Source organism: Pseudonaja textilis, chromosome 1 (assembly GCF_049901715.1).
Source record: "Pseudonaja textilis isolate UNSWEBS1 chromosome 1, rPseTex1.2, whole genome shotgun sequence".
NCBI classification, from domain to species: domain Eukaryota; kingdom Metazoa; phylum Chordata; class Lepidosauria; order Squamata; family Elapidae; genus Pseudonaja; species Pseudonaja textilis.
Genome location: NC_141990.1, coordinates 159,413,707 through 159,438,967, shown reverse-complemented (window position 1 = coordinate 159,438,967; position 25,261 = coordinate 159,413,707). Strand labels below are relative to the sequence as shown.

The 25,261-nt window shown below is 38.1% G+C and overlaps 3 protein-coding genes across 12 annotated transcripts; 1 reads left to right on the top strand and 2 right to left on the bottom strand.

Moving 5' to 3' along the window:
- Positions 1-396: 396 nt before the first annotated feature.
- On the bottom strand, positions 397-6,416 carry TNFSF13B (TNF superfamily member 13b). Its single transcript, XM_026707603.2, has 6 exons — positions 5,483-6,416; positions 5,294-5,390; positions 4,701-4,757; positions 3,710-3,822; positions 3,480-3,630; positions 397-1,018 (listed from the first exon to the last, which is right to left on the bottom strand). Exons 1-6 carry the CDS (start codon positions 5,888-5,890, stop codon positions 906-908), a joined length of 939 nt encoding a protein of 312 aa, XP_026563388.1. The 5' UTR covers positions 5,891-6,416; the 3' UTR covers positions 397-905.
- A 3,873-nt stretch (positions 6,417-10,289) lies between these two features.
- Positions 10,290-17,069, bottom strand: ABHD13 (abhydrolase domain containing 13). Of its 9 annotated transcripts, none has more exons than XM_026707606.2 (3): positions 17,005-17,069; positions 16,102-16,211; positions 10,290-11,543 (listed from the first exon to the last, which is right to left on the bottom strand). In XM_026707606.2, the coding sequence occupies exon 3, from the start codon at positions 11,536-11,538 to the stop codon at positions 10,498-10,500; it is 1,041 nt and encodes a 346-aa protein (XP_026563391.1). In that variant the 5' UTR covers positions 11,539-11,543; positions 16,102-16,211; positions 17,005-17,069; the 3' UTR covers positions 10,290-10,497. The 9 variants fall into 9 exon arrangements, with proteins under 9 accessions (XP_026563391.1, XP_026563392.1, XP_087775606.1 ...); XM_026707607.2 differs by having other exon boundaries at positions 16,137-16,211; XM_087919480.1 differs by having other exon boundaries at positions 16,102-16,169.
- A 51-nt stretch (positions 17,070-17,120) lies between these two features.
- On the top strand, positions 17,121-24,051 carry LIG4 (DNA ligase 4). 2 transcript variants are annotated; one of them, XM_087919478.1, is made up of 3 exons: positions 17,132-17,363; positions 20,035-20,179; positions 20,686-24,051. In XM_087919478.1, exons 2-3 carry the CDS (start codon positions 20,143-20,145, stop codon positions 23,424-23,426), a joined length of 2,778 nt encoding a protein of 925 aa, XP_087775604.1. In that variant the 5' UTR covers positions 17,132-17,363; positions 20,035-20,142; the 3' UTR covers positions 23,427-24,051. The 2 variants fall into 2 exon arrangements, with proteins under 2 accessions (XP_026563389.1, XP_087775604.1); XM_026707604.2 differs by lacking the exon at positions 20,035-20,179 and having other exon boundaries at positions 17,121-17,363.
- Positions 24,052-25,261: the final 1,210 nt, after the last annotated feature.

Here is a 25,261-nt window from a genome sequence, read left to right as displayed (position 1 = left end):
GACTTTTGTCCCCTTCGCTTAACCAGTTGGGAGCAGGGACAGCCCATGACGCATCTGGTCCAAGGCCATGAGCTTGACCCCCCTGGAATAGGGGGTTGGACTAGAACACCTCCAAGGTCCCTTCCAACTATGTTATTCTATTCTGTTCTGTTCTGTTCTATTCTTCTAATTCTACTCTATTCTCATAAAGTCAAGAATTATCTACAGATTATTAGTAAATAAGGACAGGTATGTGGATAAATAGAATATACACTGCGTTGCCTGCTTAGCCCTTTAAATATAGCATCCTGGTATAGTTACTTGCATGAAAATCCTATAAACATTATATTGATTTATGATCATATTTGAAACCATGTTTATGCATGTCCTAAAGAGGAACCATGTACTTCCTGCTATAGCTCATGTTTTTATTGCTCTCTGTAGGACACTTGAGGCTGTTCAGGTGCTGCATGATTTCTTGCTTCCTCTTCTGCAGACTGCAAGATGAGAGTCTTGATTCTCCAGTTGCAGCTGCTTGAGGAACATGTAGGGAAAGTTGGGATATTTACACAACTTGCCTGTGACTTTGCTGGGCTCAGAAGGATGCCCTCTTGGGAACAGACTTTGCACTCCAGAATTGTTACAGCAGAAGTTCAACTCTTCTTACATAATAACACGCTATTTATATTTTCACCAGAAAAGTTTCAGTTCTTGTAATCCACACATGAGAGGGTAGTGCAGGACCAGCATGAGTAGGATTTCCTCTTTCTGAATAAGTTGATATCATTTTTTTAAAATCCATCGTACAACTCACCAAAGAGGTAATATGCAAGAAACCCCCATAATGATTTCAAATTATTTCATAATTCCTGAAATATCTTGGTGTGCTGGAAAAAGCTAGGCAATGAATAACATCAAAAAGACATTCACAGAAGTCTGACTGCACCAAAAAATGTGACATCCCCATTCAAGACTATTTTGGCACTTGTCCGTGGTATGGTAAGCTGAAGTTCATCTCCTTCTTCTAATTTTGCAACACCTGCCAAAACATTGCAATTGTTTTAAGTACAATAGTCTAATATACCCAGCCCCCCCAAATCACATTGGCTATGATTTGGCTAGTCCCTAATTGACAAAGCTGCTACCTTCTTTCATTTTTAGGTGAAAAGATGCATATTATACATATTATAAACATCAACAAATAAGATGCATATAAATAAATATAGGTGGTCCTCAAGGTACCACAGGCCATTTAATGAACATTCAAAGTTATAACACTCCTTTCCCCAGAATAAGCTATATATGAACTTGTTTCAAAGTTACATTGCCTAAAGCTCCCTCATGGTCATAGGTCCATATAATGGACCATAGAGACAATGCGGCATAGCCCACCCACCCATTTTCTCCCATCCTGCTTACTGGATCCCTACAGACACTGGGCCTGCTTTTCCACCCTACCTGCTTCTACACCCCCCACCCCAGTCACTATTCCCCCACTTATCTTTCGAATATATCCAGCACTCAGAAAGTCAGGGTGGGGAAGGCCCCTCTATTGGCTGGGCCACGTGGCACAATCGAGGAGAAGAAATCCTATTGTTTTTGCTTTCGTTGCTATGCTTTGTTCCCCCAGGGCCATTGTTGCAGAATACCTTATGCCACCAGACTTGAAATTCTAGACCTAAAAAACCTAGAACTACGCCGCCTTTGGTCCAATCTAAGTATAGTATATAAAATCATACATTGCAATGTCCTATCAGTCAATGAATACTTCAGCTTCAACCATAACAACACAAGAGCAAACAATAGATACAAACTCAAGGTAAACCGCACCAAATTTGATTGCGGGAAATACGACTTCAGCAACGTCAATGTCTGGAATACTCTACCTGACTCTGTGGTTTCTTCCCCAAACCCCAAAAACTTTAACCTTAGACTGTCTACTATTGACCTCACCCCTTTCCTAAGAGGTCTGTAGGGGGCGTGCATAAGAGCACCAACGTGCCTACCGTCCCTGTCCTATTGTTTCTTTTATTTTTGATTTTTCTTATGTGTATCCATGTACTCATAACTATGTTTTTACTTATACCTATTATCTTGTAAGCAATTGACAAACCAAATAAAATAAATAAATAAAATAAAGCTAGCACTGTTGGCACTGGGGGAGGAAAAGATTGTGAGGAAAACAAAACCATCAGGATTTCTTCTCAGTTTCTCCAGCGTTACCAACGCTTATAGTGTAAAGCTATTGCTGCAGGTCTTGGGGGGACAAAACATAGCAAGGAAAGGAGAACCAAAAGTATTTCTTCCCATTAATTCTGCCATGTAGCCCAGCAATGGAGCAGCCTTCTCCACTCCAACTTCCTGAGCTCTGGACATCTGTGAAAGGTAAGTGTGTGATTGTGACCGGGTAGATGCGGGGAGACTATAGGAATGTGGGGAACCCAAGCGGCAGGAAGTGAGAATGGGGTATCTCAGAGAGTAGGGGGAAGCCTTGGGAGGTTCAGTGTGGGTGGGCCTGTCCCTGCCTCCCATGATCTCCTGCACCTAAGTTACCCCGTGCTCTACTTAACGACCCTTACATTCATTTAATGAATGCATTGGGGCAAGCAGGGATAGGGAGGTTGTTAATGGTGTGGTTCATTTAATATAGACCCCAACTTTCGACAGTAATTGGACAGGTCTGTTGTAAATCAAAGACTACCTGTAAGTCCTTTTCTAGAGGGATCTTGACTTCCAACATGGATGGAAAGGTAGACTACAGTAGTAAATATGCAGTATACTTTAAGATTATGGAAACTGCCTGGGGGGGCTTTGGATCAGTCACTCTTTCAGATTCCAGCCTCTCCTGAAGAATTCTCATGAGGCTCAAAGGATGTGGAATCATGGACATTAGTCTAAATTTTTGGAGAATGGTCAAAATATATACATCAATTGCAAAAGGCAGCCTTAGTTGGGACAGCTTATATCCTGTGACGATATCTTTAACATCATAAAAAAAAAACCAATATCATCCTATCCCAATTCTTAGGAAGGACTCAAGAGATAGACAAAGGTAGGCAAATCCAATCTAAACACCTGGCTAACTATGCAATCGACTATAATAATAAATCATGCATTTCAATTTCTTCAGGGGCTTGGGTCCACTGAGTAGCGATGCATTTTCTAAGTCCTGAATGGCCTAGAGCATTTTTTCCCATTCCCAGCAGATTTTATGTCTGTGTCCATCAGGTAGCCCCCAGTTTTACGCCATTTTCCTAACATAGAAAGATGTGCCCAAAAGCAAAAAGCAATGCATCTTTGTATCTGTTTCTCTTAACAGAGGTTGCTGCTGCCACTGAAATTAAGAGAAAGGATTAACTGGAACTCTTCTATATGGTGTAAGGAGTTCAGCATAGCCCACCACACCATCCACTAATCAATCCTTTTATATAGCTAATTCTCTTTCCTACCAGTAAAATGCTTATCTAGGCCAATAAATTTAGGATGGTTTTCATAATTACCAGCAGTATAACAAGAATTGTTAGGAGAGGTTTCAGGCATGTTTTGCAGGCAACGAAATAATGTAACCAGGCTGAGATCATCTCCAACGACATGGGCTTTTTTCCTCTGAATCAAATGTCCCATTACAAACATTTCATCTGTATATAAAACCTGAACAAATAAATTCCATTACCACTTGAAATTAATAGTCCAGACAGATTAATAAAAAGAATTTTTTTCTCTATTTTACCTGACCATATATGAAGAAGTAGCCAGTTTCTCTGACCCGTATTTTATTTCCATGTTCTTCTAGAGCTGTTCCTCTTTTAAAGCTAAGAAGCCAGGGAACTATACTTGAGTCATCTGAAAAATTATTAGTATCTCATTAAACGTGGATTAATTATTTTCCTTATATATTTCCTGTGTTTTTTTTAAAAAAAGAAAAAAATCATTACGCTTTTCAGATAAATAGCTCAAACAGAAACTAAGAACAAGTATTAATGTTTGACAAGTAGCTCAGGTAACTAAACCTTGGCTAGTGGTTGAGGATACAAAGGGAAGGGAAAGATGAATCATTAAAAGGTAATTTACCTTTTATTTTTTCGCTATGACTTTTTGAATTAAAATGTAGCAGTGCTTTTGTATCATCTTGCTTGCTTTTTTCAACTTTTTTTGCAATACAATATTTGCTTTTTTCCCAATATTCTTTGTAATCTATTTCAATACTTTAACAATACATTTGGATTTTAAAAAAGAGATAGTAGCTTTTGTATACCAAGGTGAACTCCAAAGATCTTCAAGAACGGCCTCCTGACAAAAGCCATATTTTCATGGATCTACCAGGGTTCAGATTCTATCTGAACTCACCTCAGAAGGTTGGTTAACTAAAAGAATGTAGTGGAATATAGGAGAAAGCTTGTAGTCAGGTGTCCTGTGTACGCATAGATTTTTTAGCATATAAGCTATAGAAACAAACAAATCCTTTGGGACAAACCATAATTGGTTGTGCATTCCCATGTGTCACCCATTGAAACAGTGGACTATCAGAGTTGAAAACTTGAATCTCTAATGCTGACCCAGAGTTTCCCCTACAAGTGGTAAAATGCTAATAAATATAACTGGATTTGCCCTTCCTGCGTTATTTAAAAACAAGGTTGTATTTGAGCAATTATGGCAGAATATGTCTACTCACAGAAAATTGGTGGGTTGCGCTAAATCAAGTTAATAAATTAGTACATTACCATGTTGCCGAATGACACTTTTGCTGTCAGCCATCAATTGCAGACATGACTGTAATACTAGAAAGAGATATTTCAAATTAGAGAGAAGGGGGGGAAACATAAAAGGAAATTAACAATGGGATTCAAGTAGAGGAAATGAAAAATAATTAATTTCAGGAAAGTTTTGATTGTAACTCTTCCTACACGACTAAGGAGTTTTTATTTCAAACTGGTTAAGGGACTTTGCATGAATACATAAGGGACTGTAATGAATACATGTTGCTAGGGGCTCATTCAAACTATGCCTGGAAAAAAATGACAGTTTAGAATTATAGTATTGCTATATTTTATTCTGAAAACAAATGAACCATGTTAATAAGAGAAATTATAAAATGCAATACACAAGATAGGGTTATTTCATTTTTGGTTAGATGTACATGAGTGGAAGAGATAACTGATCAGGGAAAGAGAGAGAAGGATTAAAGTTATTTTGACCATATAAGACTCTCCATGCTCAGCCACAATTCTTAATGTCCTGGACCCTGAGGTGTTTTTCCAGAGACCACTGTGATATCCAATCAGATCTTACTTCATCCAACCAGATGTTACCTTACCTGTTTCTCCTCTCTGATTGGGGGATCTTTTCCCCCTATGCCTGTCTCCAGTCCACATTATGTTTCGGTTTCCTCGTTGTGATCCCAAAACAATTCCCTGACAAAACATGGGCAAATAAGCATCATGAAGGCTGTAATTGCTCTCGCTCTCTCTTCAACTCCTCCAGTGCCCAAAGGTTTTCAACTCACCTGGCTGGAAGCTGCATTGGCCATCTTCCAGTCGGGAATGAAGGGGCTGGCTGCCTGGGTTTCTCCCAAGGGCTCAACAAACTGCGGAAGTGAATTCCTTGCCTGAATCCTGCCATTCAGCTGGCTAGTTAGGACTGCTAGTTCTGTTTTTAGTGCAATAACATAGTAAAGAGATGCTGCCGCCAGGCAAGAGGAGATAAACACTGCAAGTCCAAGAAAGATGAATAGGAGCCCTTTGCAATCAAAGCCATTAATGGAAGGAGAGGAAGAGGGAGAAGATCCACCAGTGGTGAAGATATTGCTTTTTTCTCGTGGGAAGTTCATAGATTTCATGACTCCTTTATTAAAACCAAGTAGAAACTTCAGCTGCTTCTCATTCTGTGCAATGCAAACATTTTCCAGTTGCATCCAAGCCACGTAGTCAAAATCCCATACTGCATGCTTCCGGTCATGAGAACCTACTGATGCCACGTATGTTGTTTCTGCTCTGCATTTGCACTGTGTAAAGCTCTGTTTCTGTATTTCGGCAATGAATCTTCCTCATTTTGGTTTCTACCTCATTTATTACCAGTTATCCTCATTATGCAGCCCCATGACTTTGCCTGACTGCACAACCTCTACCAATGAAATTACAGCTGGGCATTAATTTCCTCCTTGACAAATGAGTGCATTTATATGGGGTGAAGAATTTTTTTAAAAAGTGGGACTTTTGTCCATTTATAGTTCCCTCATATGCTACATATATCCCCTCTCATTAGGTCTGTTGTTGTAGAAGCATTGCACCAGTTCCAGATGTTCTTTTCTCATCCATGTATGGTTTCTTCCATTAGCCCACTTATCATTAGATTGTCCTGGTGGCGGATCTTGATATCCAAGCCGGCCTGATTCTCTTAGTTCGTGTCAGTCTTATATCTGAGACAGAGAGGTGAAGCCCCTGTTTCTTCCAAACAGCAAAAAAGTCAATGTAATCTTCCAATATAGAAATACCCTAGGACTGACTGTCAAAGACTACCATGAATTACTTGTGATTCACTGGTTTGCAGTTTCAAACAGTTATGTGTATAAAAACAAATTCTGGGCATAAAATCAGTCATTACAACTAAGCCTAATAAACTTGTGCAATCATTTGAGCTGAGTGTTGTATAAACATTTCAAGTGACTATTTCAGGAAGAAATAAAAATTAAGAGGGCTTTATATATTTGCTATGAACCTACCTGAATCACAGTTCTTTCAGCACAATTCTGCTATATTTCTCAATGCAATAATGAAAATGAATTGCATAAATTAGAAAGTAATTAGAGAAAGTAATTAGTGAATCAATTTATAAATCAATTAATATTGGTACATTAATTAGAAAATTCATTGCATATATTAGATATTAATTCAAGTAAACTAGTTACTCCAATTTATAACCCTCCCCCTCCGAGCAATTACAAAAAAACATTATCTGCCTTGATTACTATACTGTATTTCTTTTCAAATATATATTTACTTGGAAACATCATTTCTCTTGTCCTTTCCCTCCAATACTGTATGATAATATAAATAGAAAACAAATTTTGTATATGGAAAAAGATTATTTGATTTCTATCCTGCCTTTTTTATTTTATAAGTCAAGGTAATGAACATGCCTAATATATCTTCCTTCCCCCTATTTTCCTTATAACAACAACTTTGTGAGGTAGGTTGGACTGAGAATGATTAACCCAAAGTCACCCAGCCGGCTTTTATGCCTAAAGCTGGACTAGAACCTACAGTCTACCAGCTTTTAGCCTGGTGCTTTAACCATTAGACCAAGATGGTGTACTTAAAAAGGTTTTGCTCAAAAATATTGGTGAAAGATTAATCAAAGTTTTACAGGTTCAGGAAATTACTGACCCACAAAAGTTGCTCTGCTATCAAAATATGAAAAGTATGTATTTCTAAAATATGATAAGCTTCAAGATTATTAAAAATGTCTGTAAGTCAAAGCAAGTATCTTGAAAAACTCAAGGGAAAAAAGGGTCTAAAGTACAATAAACCAACATAATAAGCATAATGCTACTATATCAATTCCTAAGTAATTATGAAAAAAAATATCTATTCCTGGAGAACCACTGTATAATAGTGTAGCATTATCCTCATGGTTGGCACAATTGGATTCAGCATACTTTTGCATATGTGTGTTTGTGTACCTTCAGGTCAGTGGTTGTCCTTCACCTGAAGAAGTCTCTGCAACTTTCTTGACAGGATTTCTGTTTGGTGTAATGGTGAAGACAGACAGCCTGGAAAGCAGGAGCAAGTGAGGCCTAGTCCCAGCTCAAACATAAAAGCTAGCTGGGTGAATTTGGGCCAGTCCCTCTCTTAGCCCAATCCCCTCATAGTGTTGGTTGTTGTAGGATAATAGGAGGAGAGAGTATTACTTTTATGTTTGACATTTTATAGTATATAAAAAGTTATTAATAAAAAGGAGGGATACAAAAATCTAATACTTATTTCAGAAATTAATTGCCCTTGCCTGCTTTCTAGCACTGAGGGAATGACTATCTCCAGGTCACTCAGCTGGCTTCAGGCCTTAGGCAAAACTAGAATTCACAGCCAGAGTTTCTAGCCTGATGCCTTACTGGCTTTCATTTAGCATAGCATAAATATCTGCCTGTGTTATCCTGAATATAACGATCGATTTTCAATTCCACATATTATAAGAAATATTATAGTATTTAGCATAATAATGCTAGAACATTTCTTGAAATATTTGATGTATTTTCGTATTGATTGTTATGTTCACAATAGCACAGGCAGAAAGATGTTTCCAAAGTAAACAATCCCATAAGAAAACAAAGAAAAAAAATTAAAAAAATTAAAAACTAAAGCCTTGGGCATGACCAAGTTTACCAGCCTTTGAGTCTGTATGGTAATATCAAAATGATTACAATCTTTAGCTATACCTTTTCTTATTTAAACACAGAACAGGCAGTAAAAATATTTATGTAGCCATTGCAATGAATTGTTTTTCCCTTAGTGTTATTTATAATATTAATATCAAAAGATGTTAATTGTGCATCACAAAATTAAAATACATTTGGGAATTTAATCATAAGTATTAAAGTAATAGCTGCCAGATTTTCCCTTCCAAGCTGGACTGGAAAATGATAAATGGGCAGTCAAGGACAAAGAAAAAGACTTCTGATAAATGAAATACCATAGAAGAGCCTCCCATCAATTACTTAAGAATTCCAGAAATTGCAAGGCTTATTTATAGTGAAATCAAGTTCAAATTCTTGCACTTTTTCTACAGTCTAAAATATCCTTTGTGACAGATCTACAGCCATACAACTCAAAACAAAAGAAACACATATCATTAAAATCCTGCAGAACAATTACAGTGATCAAAACAAAAAGCTTGTTGTATCCCACCAAATGTGAAATCTGCTCCTCTTGTCCAAGGGCTGGGGGGAAAGCCAGATCTTAACCTTTCTAAAGCTTGCAGTGCTGGCAGTGTACCAGGAGGAGAAAGGCAAGTCCAAAGGCTAGGGGCCACTGCTGAGAAGGCATGTTTCTGGGGTCCCACAAGATGGCATTGTTTCTGTTGGAGCATGTGAGATAGGCAGATACTGTAAACAATTCACTCCAATGCCATGCAGTGGTTTACAGGTGACAACTAGCACTCTGAATTGCAACTAGTGTAGAGCCAATGTTATCTTGTGGTATACATGAGTATAATAAGGAATGCTTTAACTACTTGCACAGCTGCATTCTGGATCAATTGATGATTCCAACGTCTTCATAGGGCAGCCCCAGGTAGAACAGGTTTCAGCAATTCACTCGGGAATGACTAAGGATGAATGACTGGGAGCAGACAGGAAAAGGTATAAATGGTATACAAGAGTTGTGTAACAGTCCCTGTGCTCACAGATATCACCTGCTCTTTGAACAGGAGCTACAAGTCCAGGAGGACTACAAAATTGCATGCTGAATCCAAGCAGGGCAGTACAACCCCATTCAAAGTTGAAATATCTCCAGCCCAGGTCCTATGGGGCCCCAATCCACAGTCACTGTACTGGTAGGTTGAGCTGAGGTCTGTCCTTCCATATCAACAAGTGATTGAGCCTTAATGTAGATATTAAAAGGGGTGGGGGTGGGGGGAGAGCCCTATGGCACTCTTCAAAGCAGGGATCTAGGACATGACTCTGCCCTCAAACTGACAGAAACCTTCAGACTTAAGAGGAAGAACAGGAACATAGTGCTCTCTATACCCAAGCTTGACCAGGACATCTTGAATAGTAGGAAAAGCTGTAATGTCACCAAGGGCCAGGATGGATACACTACCCCCAGCCACAAATCAAGGATGACCAAGTTGTTTCAGTACTGTACCAGGTTCTGAAACCTGATTGCCACCTTCGGAACTGTAGTCTGATCACATTCTCCATTTTCTTTCCAAGAAAAGCCTGGAGATTGGATGAACATTGTCCAAATCACAGGGATCCGGCAGTGGTTTCTTGAGGTGGAGACTCTTATCTCTTTCAGAGTTGGAAGAACTATCCTCTCTCAAGGAAGCATTTACCATGGCAAGGATCTATCCGCATGCCTCTCCCTGGGGGCCTTAACCAAGCAGGAGCAGGGGTTGAAAATAGATTTTTAGTAACAAATGAATCTAGTATCTATGATTCTCTGAAAAGACTGCCAAGTATATTTTGCAAACCATGTTTATCTATGGAACTAATGTACACACTATACTGAACTGCTTTATTCTTCCCTCAAATTCAGAACACAACATTCAGCAATAAATGTGTTAAAATCTCTTTTCCTAAAATAAAATAAAACTAATTTTATTAAAACAAATAGAAGTTTTATTTGTTTACAATGCAGTGTAAAACTATGTTGGATCATAAATCAGCAGATATCTCCATGTTTAATTTCACTTTTTTAAGATAAATACAGACAGAATACACGTTTTAAAAATGGTAATTAATGATCACTTCCCACAAATCCAGGTACAATGCAGTTGTATCAGAAAGACAGACTGGAATTACAATTATATTATTGTTACATTAGATGTCATTTTTGCCATTTCTTCAGGGGAATGGCTTATAACTTCTTTGATAAACTGTTCGAGTGCAGTAAAGTAGCCTTGGCACTGCCAAGTGTCATTATGAGTTCCATCTGGAAATATTGCCAATCTTTTAGTCCGAGCAGGGGAAAGTTCATAAAGTTGCTTCATCATAACTGGAGGAATCAATTGGTCAGCAAGTCCAGAAATGAACAGTGAAGGCATCCTGCACTGAGATATTTTTCGATAAGATAGGAACTTGTTCTTATAGCACCATAAAGGAAGGTACCTCATAGGGAAGAAAGAAAACAGAGTGCTGGCCATATGTGGGATACTAAGGAATGTATTCTCCACCAAGATGGCAGAAATCCTATGAGAATTTTCAGAGGCCAAGTGAATAGCTACTGCTCCCCCCAATGAACGACCAAAAAGAAAAATTTTTGTCTTGTCCAGATCTGATCTAGTCATCACATAGTCTAGCACAGCCTCAGAATCTAAATAGATGCCATCCTCACTTGCTTCTCCTTCACTCTTCCCATAGCCTCTATAGTCAACCAATAACAAATTTACTTTCAGGTTTACCAGCATCAATAAAGCATTTGGTAGTCGATGCCCGATGTTGCCTGCATTCCCATGAAAATAAATGATAGTAGGAGAATATGAGGAATTATCACCTGTGAATCTGAGAAGAATGAGGTTGAGCAACACACCATCTTTGGTTTTGATAAAGATATTCTCATGTGGGATGCCAGTAGGCATGGGAACATAGAGTCGTGATGAAGAGGGTTGCTCAGGGAAATAAAGCAACACATCCTGGAATTTATACAATATACCTGTGATAGACACAAATATTAACAGAGGTAAAATCAGGCCACCATACAAATGAAAAGTCACTATCAAAGGTAAGAGAGAAATACGGCAGACACCCCAGGACCATGACACCAAAGCAAGCAGCCATTTTTCAATGGAAGTCCAAAGCATCCATGATTTTTCCATTATAGTAGCCAATGAATCTCTAGTCCACATGAATCCTGAAAGAAGAAAATACACTTAAGCTTAAAACAACATGAACCAAAAAAGTAAAGCAAAACAAATGGTAAGCATAATATATCAGATTGCTCTGATAATAACTGAGCAATGTTTTTGAAAAATAAAACAAAATAAGTGTCTCATCTAAGGCACTTGAAAAGTATATTAATTTAACAAATTAATAAGAAAATTAAACTAATTTAAAAATTCATAAATAAAAGACAGAGAAAATAGAGGAAAGGAAGGTTGACAGCTTCAGCGCTTTGTCTCCTTAGGCTTCACTGATGTCTTCTAAATCAAGGCAAATTTAATTTGTTCTCTTCCTCCATTCACCCCAAAAGAGAAACCCAATTTAACTAGATTTAATCAAAATTCCATCATTCAAATCCATGTGCAGACATACCAGCTTGCAGCAGCAATTAAAATTCCCTAGTTGGCAACTCAGAGCCATTACTTAATGTATAAGGGCAATATTGTGTTCAATATTGGTTTTGCCCTAGTATGAAACTAGAAAGGAAACTTCACTGCCTGCCATACAGTCTCAACATGTGATGGTCTTTCTTTGGCTATGCGTTAACTGAAAATACTTCTACAATTGGGACAGCTGATTTTTATCAACTCCCCTCCTATTCTTCCTTTAGCACATTACACTGTGTTCCAAAGATTGAAAGGATGGGTTACAAGAAATGATCTTATACGAAAATATGCTGTCTAAAATTTTTTCAAGGGAATTGCAAACTGGAACACAAAATATGTTAAGTAGAGAAAACAGGGCAGTGTAATGCTTTTGATTCGAAGTGCTTCCCCAAAGACATGAGAATAGCCTTGAGTCCTTTAATGAGACACAGATAGGTGCAATGTTTGTACTTCTACATGTTCTGAAGAACTTTCCAAAACTGTGTGTGTGTGTGTGTGTAATTTATTACTTGAAGGTAAGATACAAGATCTTGTGAGATACAAGATACACAATGGTTGAGATCAGAAAGTGCTGTAGGACAAAGAAATGCAAGTGAAGAATCAGGATAACACAGATGTCTCCAAACTTGGCAACTTTAAGACTTGTGGAGCTGGCTAGAGAATTCTGGGAGTTGAAGTCCACAAGTCTTAAAGTTGCCAAGTTTGGGGACCCCCGGGGATAACATCACAGCTCATATAAGTATTCAATTGCAGATGAATAACATCTTTTTGTAATAGGATGGTTATGGTCTCCTGCCAAAACCCCACATTGGCTGGGTCAATATAATACTTTAAACAAAATAAAATAAGCCACATTACGACTGAGTGCTGCATTAAGTATAATTTAGAAACTATAATTTCTTTAATTGCTGTGCTAATCTAGAAATTGTGGCACTTTAATAAATTATGGTCAACACAATTAATAAAATATATACCTACACTAGCCATTCCATTTATCAAGAAAACAGCTGTGGGAACTCAAAATCCTACTTGACATGTTTAGGTAGTAGCTAACTCCTCACTTTTATGCAACACCATTCTAGTTTATAACTTAGGTTTAGATAATTCTGCCATTCAAGACCTAAGTGTTTCTTCAGCCTTCTGTATCTTGTGGTCACCTCTCTTCCTGCAAACTCAATAGAGATCATGGCTGGGACAAGGACATACTAGAGAATCCCCTTTAGATCCTCCCATTTATGCCGAAACTGGCACAGCATATAAAATATAAGACACATACTCTAGACCGGGGTGTCAAAATGACATCGTCATGGTTGGATTTTTCCCTCCTTTGCTAAACTGGGAATGGGTGTAGCCAGCACGTGACGCATCCAGCCCATTGGCTGGGAGTTTGACAGACCTGCTTTAGACTACTAAGCATATAAATCTTAAAACGGATAAGCCATGGAAGCTCAACCCTGCTTGCTTTGTAGGGCAGATTTCTAGGCCAGCAAATATTTGCACTAATTTTAAAAAAATCTTTAGGGAAAAAAAAACACTTTTTCAAACTTGGGGGGGGGGGACAGAAATATGTAAGATAACTGAAACTCTTTTCTACTTTTAAAACTTCCACAAAGCCATGTGTTCTTCCAAAAGTGATGGTTCCTTGAGGAATGAAAACAATCTTCACTGATGCTTGATAGAATGGTTATGTTACAATCTCACCTACTATATTTCAGGTGTAAAATTTCTAACTCTGAATCATATCCAAACGCAGATGAGAAAATGACAGATTTTGATGACACAAGCTAAGCGATTATTCATGTTTACATCCTTTCCCTTAACATCCCATTTGTGTTGCATTTTTTTAAACTATAGACCTGAGGGTATTTACTGACTTCAATTAACACATAAGCTATTCTAGCAGCCTTCTAGGTTAAACAGCAGCACATTAACATTCTTAAATAGATTAGTAAGGTTCTTCAGTAGAAGTGTAATAAGTGCTGAACCTGTAGAATTGATTCAAAGAAATTAAAAAAAACATGATCATACAGTAAGATCTATACTAGCATAATAATCATTATGCATAAAGTTTTATGGCCAAATCTATTTACTCTAATTTTGACAAAAGCTGCTGAAAAAAAACTTCCAAGGCTACCAATAAAATCTACAACCAGATAATGGTTTGATCCAAAATAGAATAAGCAAAACTATAGCCATGCAGCAAAGTTTCCTGTCTAGTCCACTTGCAGCTTCTTACTCTCCTAAAAAAGCTTATATTGTAAAGTACCCAGAGTCACTTAAGGTGATATAGAAATGTGATGAATGGTTTGAGAATCAGATGGCCATTCCAAGTGCAGTATCCTTATATCCCTCAAACCAGGTGCTTACAGTTGAGGGACCATCAAGATTAGCATTGGAATAGATTGCAGCTGGATCAAAGAACCAGGAACTGCACTGATGTGCTTTTATTCTGAATCACACAAACTTTAACCAATATCATACAGAAAAGTACTTTAGATACACAAATGCTTTAGTCTAATGACAGACCAAAAACAACCTGAGGAAAATATCACAAACATCTCATCATTCAGGAATCTAGAAACATTATATCAGCACCCATGAATTTGAAACTCCTACAAGGTTGGTACTTAAAAGCATAATGATGGTTTTGTGCAAAAGATAATTAAACTGCCTCTCAGAAGTACTACCTTCTCATTTGGTTTTCTTAGATTTAATTTTTTATCAAATTTCTAACAAATATGTTAATCAGGATTGACAAGAAAAAAAACCTTATGCATTATAACCTTGCACATTAAAAGTAATAGTATTTCAGCCTTATTTCAAACTATTATAAACTACTACCATGGTTGCAGTCATAGAATTTTAAAAGCCTGATTTCATTGGGACTACTTTATTTATCATCCGTCTGTGCCCTTATCTTGGAAGCCAACAACTGCAACAGTAATATTAATCTTACAGTATTTTAGTTGTGGTTTTTCTTCACTCGTTTTAAAAAATAATCATACAGTTGATTCTTGTCATTATTCCAGCCCTGCAAAATATATGCTTAAGATGTTGCTTATCCTGTATTTGTTCCATGGCAATAATAAATGACAAAGAGATGAAAATTTACCGGTAATGAGTGACAAAGAATCTAGATTTTTAAACAAATTATTCTGCAGATTTCATTAATTTTTCAGCTGTTAAGCTTGATGTGTTTAACCTGCAGCATCATGGGAATAATTTAACTGTTCCCTGAAAATTGAACTCAAAAGAAAATAGGCAGACTCAAAAACATAGATGGAAATAAGATACCCTTTCTACTTTCCACATTTTTTCAATTTCTAGTATATTTAATATTAAGTTAATGTTCAGCTTTGGGCTAAATAAACAAGTCAGATTCACAAACCATATTGGAAATTGATTTATTTGAAGCTGACCAGCTTGTTTTACAGGAAAAAAAATGGTTTCTAGATCATACTACCTTCAAATTTATTATATAAAACAATGTTACAAAATCACTTTTACCATAGGTTTAGAGTTATAGCACATAAGTCTAAGGTTTCAAACCAAATTTGTTGCAGACTTGGAAATATTGTTTGCGTGCCTTTCAATCTGCTTTCCCACAAAATCTTTAAAAATGTATTCTTAAATTTTTAAATCAATGATTCTAACTTTTAGCATTATACCATGGTGGTATTCTGAAGTTAACATTAGTGAAAATCTTGGAAGAAATATCAACAGATATGCTCTATATAATGTAGAAGAACAATACACTATGTTTTACAGTAGCATGGAGAAGATAGTTTAAACTGGCATATAAAAAAAATATGGAAGAAACCAAACTATACCTTATATATCCACTAGTGGTATCTCAACAGTGCAAATTGCTTTAATTCACTCATAATGCATTTGTGATATAAATGAATATCACAAAGGCTTTGATGTGCTTGTTTGTGTACACTAAAGGAAGCCTATTGTATTTCTGAAAGAAGCCAAGTATTTTTCCAGACCTAAATAATTTCTGGGTATGAATGAAGATATTTATTAGCAATCTAATGTAATGTACATAAACAATCCAGGTATAAAATTTGGCACTAACTGGAGAAACTACACGGTAATAGATGCTAATAGAAACACAAAAGGCAGCCAATGTATTCATACCTAACGATCAACTTCGTGAAGAAAATGTCTCTTACATAAGCCATCTCTTTTCAACTTTAGATCAGGAACTGTTTTATAACAAAGAATTCCCACAGGATTTAGAAATGGAGCTAGGACAGAAAATAAAGAAGTTCAAGCAGTCACTATTTCAATTACTGTACTACTATATTTGTGTTGAAATGACCTTGCTGTTCACACAAATCCTACTAAAGGCGTGAAATATTTCAGGAAGCTTTTCTTTTACTGTATAGTTAGTAAGCCCTAAAAAAAAATGTGATCGACTAGTAAGAACTACACCGTCCCCCGCTTTTAGAAGCTGAACCAGCCCTTCTTCACCCAGCTCACTGCGGAAAGTACAAGAAGCAATAACAATCCCTTTCCCAACCTGATCTATTACAAAAGGTCGACAGTCTGCTCTTCCAACGTAGGCTTGGCTTAAGAAGCAATCGTGGGGGCAACTCGGAGAGGCAGAGGCTAAGGTAAAACAGCCTAATCTCAGCATTAGCTCTTACCTAGGGCCAACCTTTCCCAATCCGGGGAAGCCCACAAAGTCCAGCCTCCCCAGCCATCCAGGGTCATTTAAGGCAGGGGTCTCCAGCCGTGGCCGCTTTAAACCTGGCGGACTTCAACTCCCAGCTTCGCTGGCTGGGGAATTCTGGGAGTTGAAGTCCGCCAGGTTTAAAGCGGCCACGGCTGGAGACCCCTGATTTAAGGGGACGAGCCCTGTTTCGAAACGCCGCTCCTTTTCGAAAGAGCTCACTCGAGAGACCTGGCGGCGCCCGAGGCCACCCGGAAACGGCTGTTTCCCCCATCTAAAAGGAAGAAGACAGCGGCGGCGCCCCTCCGCTTCCTAGCTAAGCGCTCAGGCCTCTGCCCGAACCAGAGGAGTCTCAGCACACCAACCTCATCGCTGCCCAGGACGGGATACTCTGCACCCCATCCTTCCTCCTCTTGGACCAGGCTCGACTGGCTCAGCAGTCACTTCCGGGAAACCGAATCGATCACGTCACAAGTGCTTCCGGGCGACCAAGACGGATCTCGAACTGAGTGAAAGAGCGCTGCACTCCAAGTTCGTGCAGCATAAATTGGCCACAGAGGGGGGGCCGGGAAGGGCTTCTCGGAGTCGAGCGTTCCTGTTTCTATGGCGACTTCCGAACCGTTCCTGTGAAGTTCTGGAAGCAGCGCTTTTACTAGGCCGAGGTTCGCCGTGGATTGAGGAGGAGGTGCCGTTCTTCCCGGTTACCGTAGCTTGTAATCTGCCGGTGAGGATACATTTGGGCACATATCCCATGTACTCGTGAATAAGCCAACACTAGAATTTTTAATCAAAGTAGCGTGAAAACCGGGCCACCTACTAATTTCTCTTAATTTTCATATTTGGCTTCTCTGGGCGTGGTTTATTTTTGGGTTAAATTTCCCAAACTTGACAGCTTTAAGACTTGTGGACTTCAACTCCCAGAATTCCTGAGCTAACATGATTGGAGGAGGAATTCTGGGAGTTGAAGTCCACAAGTCTTAGAGCTGTCACGTTTGAAAACCCCTGATTTACAGTATCTGCGGACTTACTTGTAAACATATACACCGGTATTTTACTTTAAAATATAACCTTGTATACTTGTGGATACATTCATCTACGAATAAGCTGGACCCATTTTTTTCTGTGTATACTTTGACCCTTAAAATGTTAGGCTTATGCATGAGGTATGTACAGGGACTGACAACTGGGTTGCTGAGTGATTGGAGTTACAAGAGACCGCTTCAGATTCAAAGTGTTGAAGGCTGCCTCTCTCCCACCCCATTGGGCACATGACAACCAGCCTTCATTTATGGTGGTTTGCAGTGGCCTGCAGTCTCATGACTGTGGTATTTTTGCCAAAACTGGTTTTATTTCGGGTTTCTGGCAAAGAATGCTCCATAGTAAACAATGGGTTTGCTTAATGGCTGCAGCATTTAATTAACCTCCATGTTTGCTTAGCAACTGCTGCAAAAGCCATAATATGTGGGGGGCAGTCCTGTGATGACACAGTTGATGCCCATCATGACTTATGACCATAACTGCAACTTCAATTTTGGGGATAATTTGAGGGCTACCTGTATAGTAACGGAATGTTGTGGAGGACTGCTGGAATTGGCTCAAAAGCTGTAAAACCCCCCCCCTGCTAATTAGGCAATATTGTGCTTGATCTTGCTAGCCCCAACCCTGTTGGCTTTTCTCAAAGCTTTAAAAACCCTGTTATATACCCAGACCTGGGACTTGGAATGTGCTAAAGGGCTCCATTACTTGGCTTTACTATTAGTTGATTAATCATCGCAGCTGCTGTTTATATACTTATTTATTTTGTGAATGTTTTTATGGTTTTAATATCTTTAAATTGTTTTATAATTTTAGAATTCTAAGCTGCTCAGAGTCACTTGGTTGAGTTGGTATAGAAATTGAACAAACAAACCTACCACAGCTAAATGAGCAATATTATCCTGGGAGTGCTGGCAGTTAAGAATGCCTCCTCTTCTCCCAACAGTTCTTGATCCCACAGAACTGGGATAGGAAAATTGGTGGTTAAAGAGCAACTGCCCAGACATGCTTTTCTTGCCATTCCTCCTTAATGAGATCTGTTGCCTGAGATCAGTTGCCAGATCTGGCAGAGTTGGCACAAACTGTTGGATGCATGGCTGGTTAACTCATTCAGTGGGTCCAGGTTTTCCTACCAAAAGGCAAATGGCCCTGAAGATCAGTAGGCAAGGATTGGGCAAGGACATATGCACAGCAGCCTCTGGCTATCACACCAATGTTATCTTGATACAAGATGAAACAGGTAGTTGACAGGGCACAGCTTCTGCCAAAAGAAGCTGAAAATCTAACTATATTGTATATACCATGGATTTAAAATATAATTTAAAACTGGAACAGGAAAACATGTATTCAGGGTGCATTCTCTGTGGGTCAGAATGTGTTAACTTCTCATCCTCCAAGTAAGTTGCTTGTTTCTCTGATCTGCAGTTAACAGGCTCTGGGAATGATAAGTTTGATGTAGTTTGGTGGTTCTGGTTTAGAAACCATGAGAGACTGAGTTCTCCCTTGGGCATAAAAGATGACTAGGTGACTTTGAAGCAGTCACTATCAGTTCAGACTACCTCACAGAGTTGTTGTGGGGAACAGGTGTATTAGATACGCTTTCTGCGTTGAGTTATATATAAAAAAGCAAGACAAAAATATAAGTCCTTAGAAGACAAATCTGGTGTGGCAGATTGTGTTGGTTTATTCTCCCAGTCTGGCCAGTGCCGAGTCTAGGCAGCATTCTATGTTCCCACCAGAGGTGGCAGTCCTGGTAGGAGAATTAGAATCCAGTACTGTATTCTCCTTTGCAGGTTGACCTAGCACAGTGTGGACCCAGTTGCTCTAGGTTAAACTCCTGGCTATCTCCATCTGCTGTCTTTCTGAGTAGCAGAATTCTGTTGGATCAGAATTGACTCTATTTTTTGTTTCTTTATTAGATTTTTATCCTGCCTTTATTACTTTTTAGATAACTCAATAGCAGTAGCATTTAGACCTATATACAGCTTCACAGTGCTTTACAGCCCTCTCTAAGCGGTTTACAGAATCAGCCTATTGCCCCCAACAATCTGGGTCCTCATTTTACCAACCTCTGAAGGATGAAAGGTTGAGTCAACCTTGAGCCGGGGAGAATTGAACTGCCAAACTGCAGTCAGCAGAAGTAGCCTGCAGTACTGTACTCTAACCTCTGTGCTGCCACCACTTAAGATGGTGAACATTATATGCTACTCCCTCCTGTGATTTTCCCAACAACAAACCCGTGAGGTGGGTTATGTTGAAAGAGAGTGGTCCAAAGTCATCCAGCAGGACTAGATTTCAGTCTCCTGGTTTCTAGGCCAGCATCTTAACCACTGCACCAAACTGTCTCTCTAATCCTTTAGGACTAAAGATGCTGGATGCAAAAAGGAAAGAATACAAGCAGAGCAAGCTGCCTGTAGAGGTCCCTTCATCACCTGCTGCCATTGTATCACATTAAACATTAAAGTTTGATGACTTGCAAAAGACTCTGGAGCACTGAAAAGTCTGGTGAGGTCACATGTAGCTTTAAGTCTCAATTAGTACACTTTTCCTTTATAATCAGTGTTTTCTCAGTTTTCCTCACGGTGTTGCCATGTAGTGCTATTATATAGCAAAATCAACTTCAAAGGTAAAATAAATTAAAACTATAAAGTTAGAATAACTGGATATGAAAAGAAACATTATAGTAAAAATAAAATGGGAAGGTTCTTTGCTTACAGAGTATATAACACTGCAGCCTAAAACTCTTTTATTTAGTGTCTCAGGTGGCATTTGGCTTTGCCCTCGTACTTCATCTGATGATATTCTGATAACCAGTAGAACATGTTTCTAACCACATATAGATCACTATGGCATAGCTGGACCCAGAGAGTAACACTCAATGTATTACTTTGAGTTTAACATTCATTATGTAATGTCAAGTATACAATTAATTCAGGGTAAAACCATAAGTAAAAATGTTCAACTAAAAAAAGCTATGTGTTTGTAATTTCTTTGGTTGTTTCTTTTCGTAGAGGAAAAAACATCTAAGATGGCTTCAGTCTCCACTTCACATTCATCTTCCAAGCTAACTGTAGCATCACAAGTCCCATTTACAGATCTCTGTTCAACATTAGAACGGATACAGAAGTCCAAATCTCGATCAGATAAAACAAAATATTTCAGGGATTTTCTAGCTTCCTGGAGGAACTTTCATGATGCTCTTCATAAAAATGAGAAGGATGTGATAGATTCTTTTTATCCTGCAATGAGGCTTATTCTTCCACAATTGGAAAGAGAGAGGATGGCTTACGGCATTAAAGAAACAGTGCTTGCTAAGCTCTATATTGAATTGCTAAATTTACCCAAAGATGGAAAAGATGCTTTAAAACTTTTAAATTTTCGAACACCCACTGGCTCACAAGGAAATGTTGGAGACTTTGCTATGATTGCCTACTTTGTTTTGAAATCAAGATGCATCAACCAAGGTCAACTGACCATACAACAAGTAAACGATCTTCTAGATTCTATTTCTAATAATAATGCTGCCAAAAGGAAGGATCTAGTTAAGAAGAGCCTTCTTCAGTTAATAACTCAGAGCTCAGCACTAGAACAGAAGTGGTTGATCAGGATGATCATAAAGGATTTGAAACTTGGTGTCAGCCAGCAAACCTTATTTTCTGTTTTCCATCCTGATGCTGCAGAACTACACAGTGTCACAACAGATTTGGAAAAAGTTTGTAGGCAGCTGCATAATCCTTCGATATCACTTAGTGATGCTTCTATTTCATTATTTTCTCCCTTTAAACCAATGCTTGCTTCTATTGCCAGTGTGGGCCAAATTGAGAAACAAATGAATAATCAGGCTTTTTACATAGAGACCAAATTAGATGGTGAACGAATGCAGATGCACAAAGATGGAGATGTTTACAAATACTTTTCCAGAAATGGATATGATTATACTCAGCAGTTTGGTGCTTCTCCCCTCGAAGGTTCATTGACTCCTTTCATTCATCAGGCTTTTAAAAATATTCAAAACTGCATTCTGGATGGTGAAATGATGGCCTATAATCCTACCACCCAGACTTTTATGCAGAAAGGAAGCAAGTTTGACATTAAAAGGATGGTGGATGATTCTGAATTACAAACATGCTTCTGTGTATTTGATGTTCTTATGGTCAATGATCAAAAGTTGGGTCATGAGATGCTGAGCCAAAGATGCCATATATTAAATACGATTTTTACACCAATACCTGGTCGAGTACAGATTGTTTCTAAAATTCAAGCAAGCACACAGAAAGAAGTAGTGGATGCCCTAAATGAAGCCATTGATAACAGAGAAGAAGGAATTGTAATAAAAAACCCCATGTCAATTTACAAGCCAGATAAGCGTGGGGAAGGATGGCTGAAGATCAAGCCAGAATATATCAGTGGGTTGATGGATGAACTGGACCTTTTAATTATTGGAGGCTACTGGGGTAAAGGTCTTCGGGGCGGCATGATGTCTCATTTTTTATGTGCGGTTGCTGAGACTCCTTTGCCTGGTGAAAAACCATCTAAATTCCATTCCATTTGTCGTGTTGGTTCCGGCTGCACTATGAAAGAATTGTACGATCTTGGCTTGAAATTAGCTTCCTATTGGAAAAAATATGATAGGAAGGTTCCCCCTTGTAATATCTTATGTGCTGTTGAAAAGCCTCAAGCCTATATTGATCCTTGTAATTCAGTGATTGTCCAGGTTAAAGCTGCTGAGATTGTGAGTAGTGATATGTATAAAACAGAATGCACATTACGTTTTCCACGCATTGAAAGAATAAGGGAAGATAAAGAATGGTATGAATGTATGACTCTTGATCTTCTGGAACAACTCAGAAGTAAAGCTTCTGGGAAGCTTGCAACAAAACACCTTGATATAGTTGAGGATGAACCACAAGAAAAGAAGCGTAAAACTCTGGCAAAAATTAAAAAAATTGGTTTAATGGATCATTTTAAAGCACCGGATCTTTCTAAAATACACAAAGTTTCTAATATTTTTGAAGATGTTGAGTTTTGTATTATGACTGGGACACAAAATTATTCAAAGAGTGCCCTGGAAAGCAAAATAGCAGAATATGGTGGCAGCATAGTTCAAAATCCTGGGCCGGATACTTACTGTGTTGTGGCAGGGACTGAGAATGTTAGAGTGAAAAATATTATTTCTTCCAACATTTATGATGTTGTGAGAGCAGAATGGCTTTTACAATGTTTCCAAGCTGGAAAGTTTGTGCCATGGCACCCTGCTTTTATGATTCACATGTCTCCCGAAACAAAGCAACATTTTGCTTGTGAATATGATACTTATGGTGATAGTTTCACAGCTGATACTGATCCACTAGAGTTGAAGGCAGTGTTCTCAAGAATTAATACCTCTGAAGAGATTTCTCAGGATGTGATTGCTGACATAGAAGCCCGTTTTTCTTGGGAAAGTTCCCTAAGTATGTTCAGGCAACAAACCATTTACCTGAGCCTTTCTGACGAAATGAGCAATTCAAGGGACAGAATAAATCAAACCAGATGTTTAACCGTAGAGTTGATACTACGCTTTCATGGAGCAAAAGTAGTATCACAGCTTGAGGAAGGTGTATCCCATGTAATCAGTGGAGATCATTCTGATTTGAAGAAAATAAAAGCCATCAGAAGGACATTTAAGAAAAAGTTTAAAATTGTGTCTGAGCAATGGATAAAGGATTCTGTAAAAGCTGGAGAATTACAAAATGAAAACTTGTACATAATGTAAGGTTTTGATTTGTAAGAAAAATCTTGTTAGGATTGTGCAAAGCATTTGAAAGAAGGTGATTTGCAGTAACAGGAATGGGAGTGACATACATCTTATTCAAAATAGCCGTGCTTTCTGCAAGATGATGTGACTGTTTCCAAAGTTGCTTTCAGAGCACACACTAACCTGGCAAAATGTGCTTTTTGAATGTGTTGCACAATTCTATTCTTTTAATATTCCAACTCTTTGAAAGTATGTGAATGAAAGAAAAAGATGCTCAGGAAAATAGGGTGATGTTTTATGTTTTTATCTGTTTTACCTAGCTTTTAATATATTTATAGGAAAGCCTGTGTTACTCAGTTATATCTATTAAAATGTACAGATCCTAAATAACTTTTATTATTTGCAGCCAACAGGGCAAATTTCCAGTATTGCATGTGATTTGAGATGTTTGTTTTAAAAAGTGTTGTCTATCTAAATCCGTGTTTCATTCATGTTTAATGTATTGTTACAATGATGAATTTTTAAATGAATGGATTTGTATCCTCAAAATTCAAAACATCTATAATCTTAATTGCATCGTAGGAGTGCTTTGCCTAGCAAAGAGGCTTTTAGTTTTACAAACATAATTAAAGTTTTAGCAAAAGAGAATCCATGGATCTATTTTTTGAAACTTGAAAGGGCTGCTTTTCAATAATATAGCAAGAATAGTTTGTTTTGCACATATTTTCTTTTTCCATCATTCTGTAATAAATATTTAACATAATTAAATAATATATATATATTAAAACTCTGATTCTGTTTTGAAATAAGTAATTAGTTGAGAATATTTAATTTTATGTAGGTATATATTCAAGGTTGTTTTGCTGACTGTGCAGTACAATTTCTAGTACTGATAATGTGTTTTATTACAAGATATTATACTAGGATTAAACATGCTTGGGATAAACAGATGTCCATCATCTGACAAATTGAAAGATTTTTAAAAACAATTAAATTTTTAATTAACTAATTTATTCTTAATTAAAAAGTAAAGGCTTTTCCAAAGAAAACAGAAGCTGGCAAGGGCGTGGTAATCCAGCATCCCTGAAGACCTCCATTGTCTACGCAAAAAGGCCTTTCCAAAGAGCATGGAAGCATGTATAAGAACACAAGATTTAAAGAAAACAGTTTCACCAGCATCTGAGAAGACAGCCACTTTTCTGCCACCTGGTCTTGAGCTCTGCTGAGCTTCCAAAGGTAGAAGGCCTGAATAGTGGTGAAGTATGAGATACATCAGAGAGTGCAGGGAGGCCTTGGATGGCTGGAAGCAGCTGGTTTTATTCCTGCACTAAGCCCCCATGGTCTTCCACATCCCTGAGGTACCTCATTCACACTTAATGACCAGTGCATTCAATTAACAAATGCATTGGGGTGAGGGATGGGGCTCATTTCATTCAACAGGATTCAATTAATGTTATGACCATAATGGGCAGTCTCCATTACACTTGTAACTTGAGGAGTACCTGTAGTTGTGTTTCTCAAGAGGTAGTGAATATGGACAATGTATGTGTACATGCAAGAGGCAGTAGAATATGGTAGTTTTGATGGTTGTGGAAAATGAGTTAATAGGAATTATGGAAAGGACTAAAGGAACCAACTTCAAAGCTAATGATAAAGAAACCTGATACTGTTAAAAAAAAGACACAGTAAGAAAGAGAAAAGCCTGTATTATACTATCTAGAAGGGGTGAGGGGACAAGAACAAAAAACCCAACCTCCTAAAAATGGGAAAATTAAACCCTACCTAAACAAAACTAACAATTTATTATTCCCAAATTATATCTAGTTCTATATAAAGTACATAGATGAGGAAAT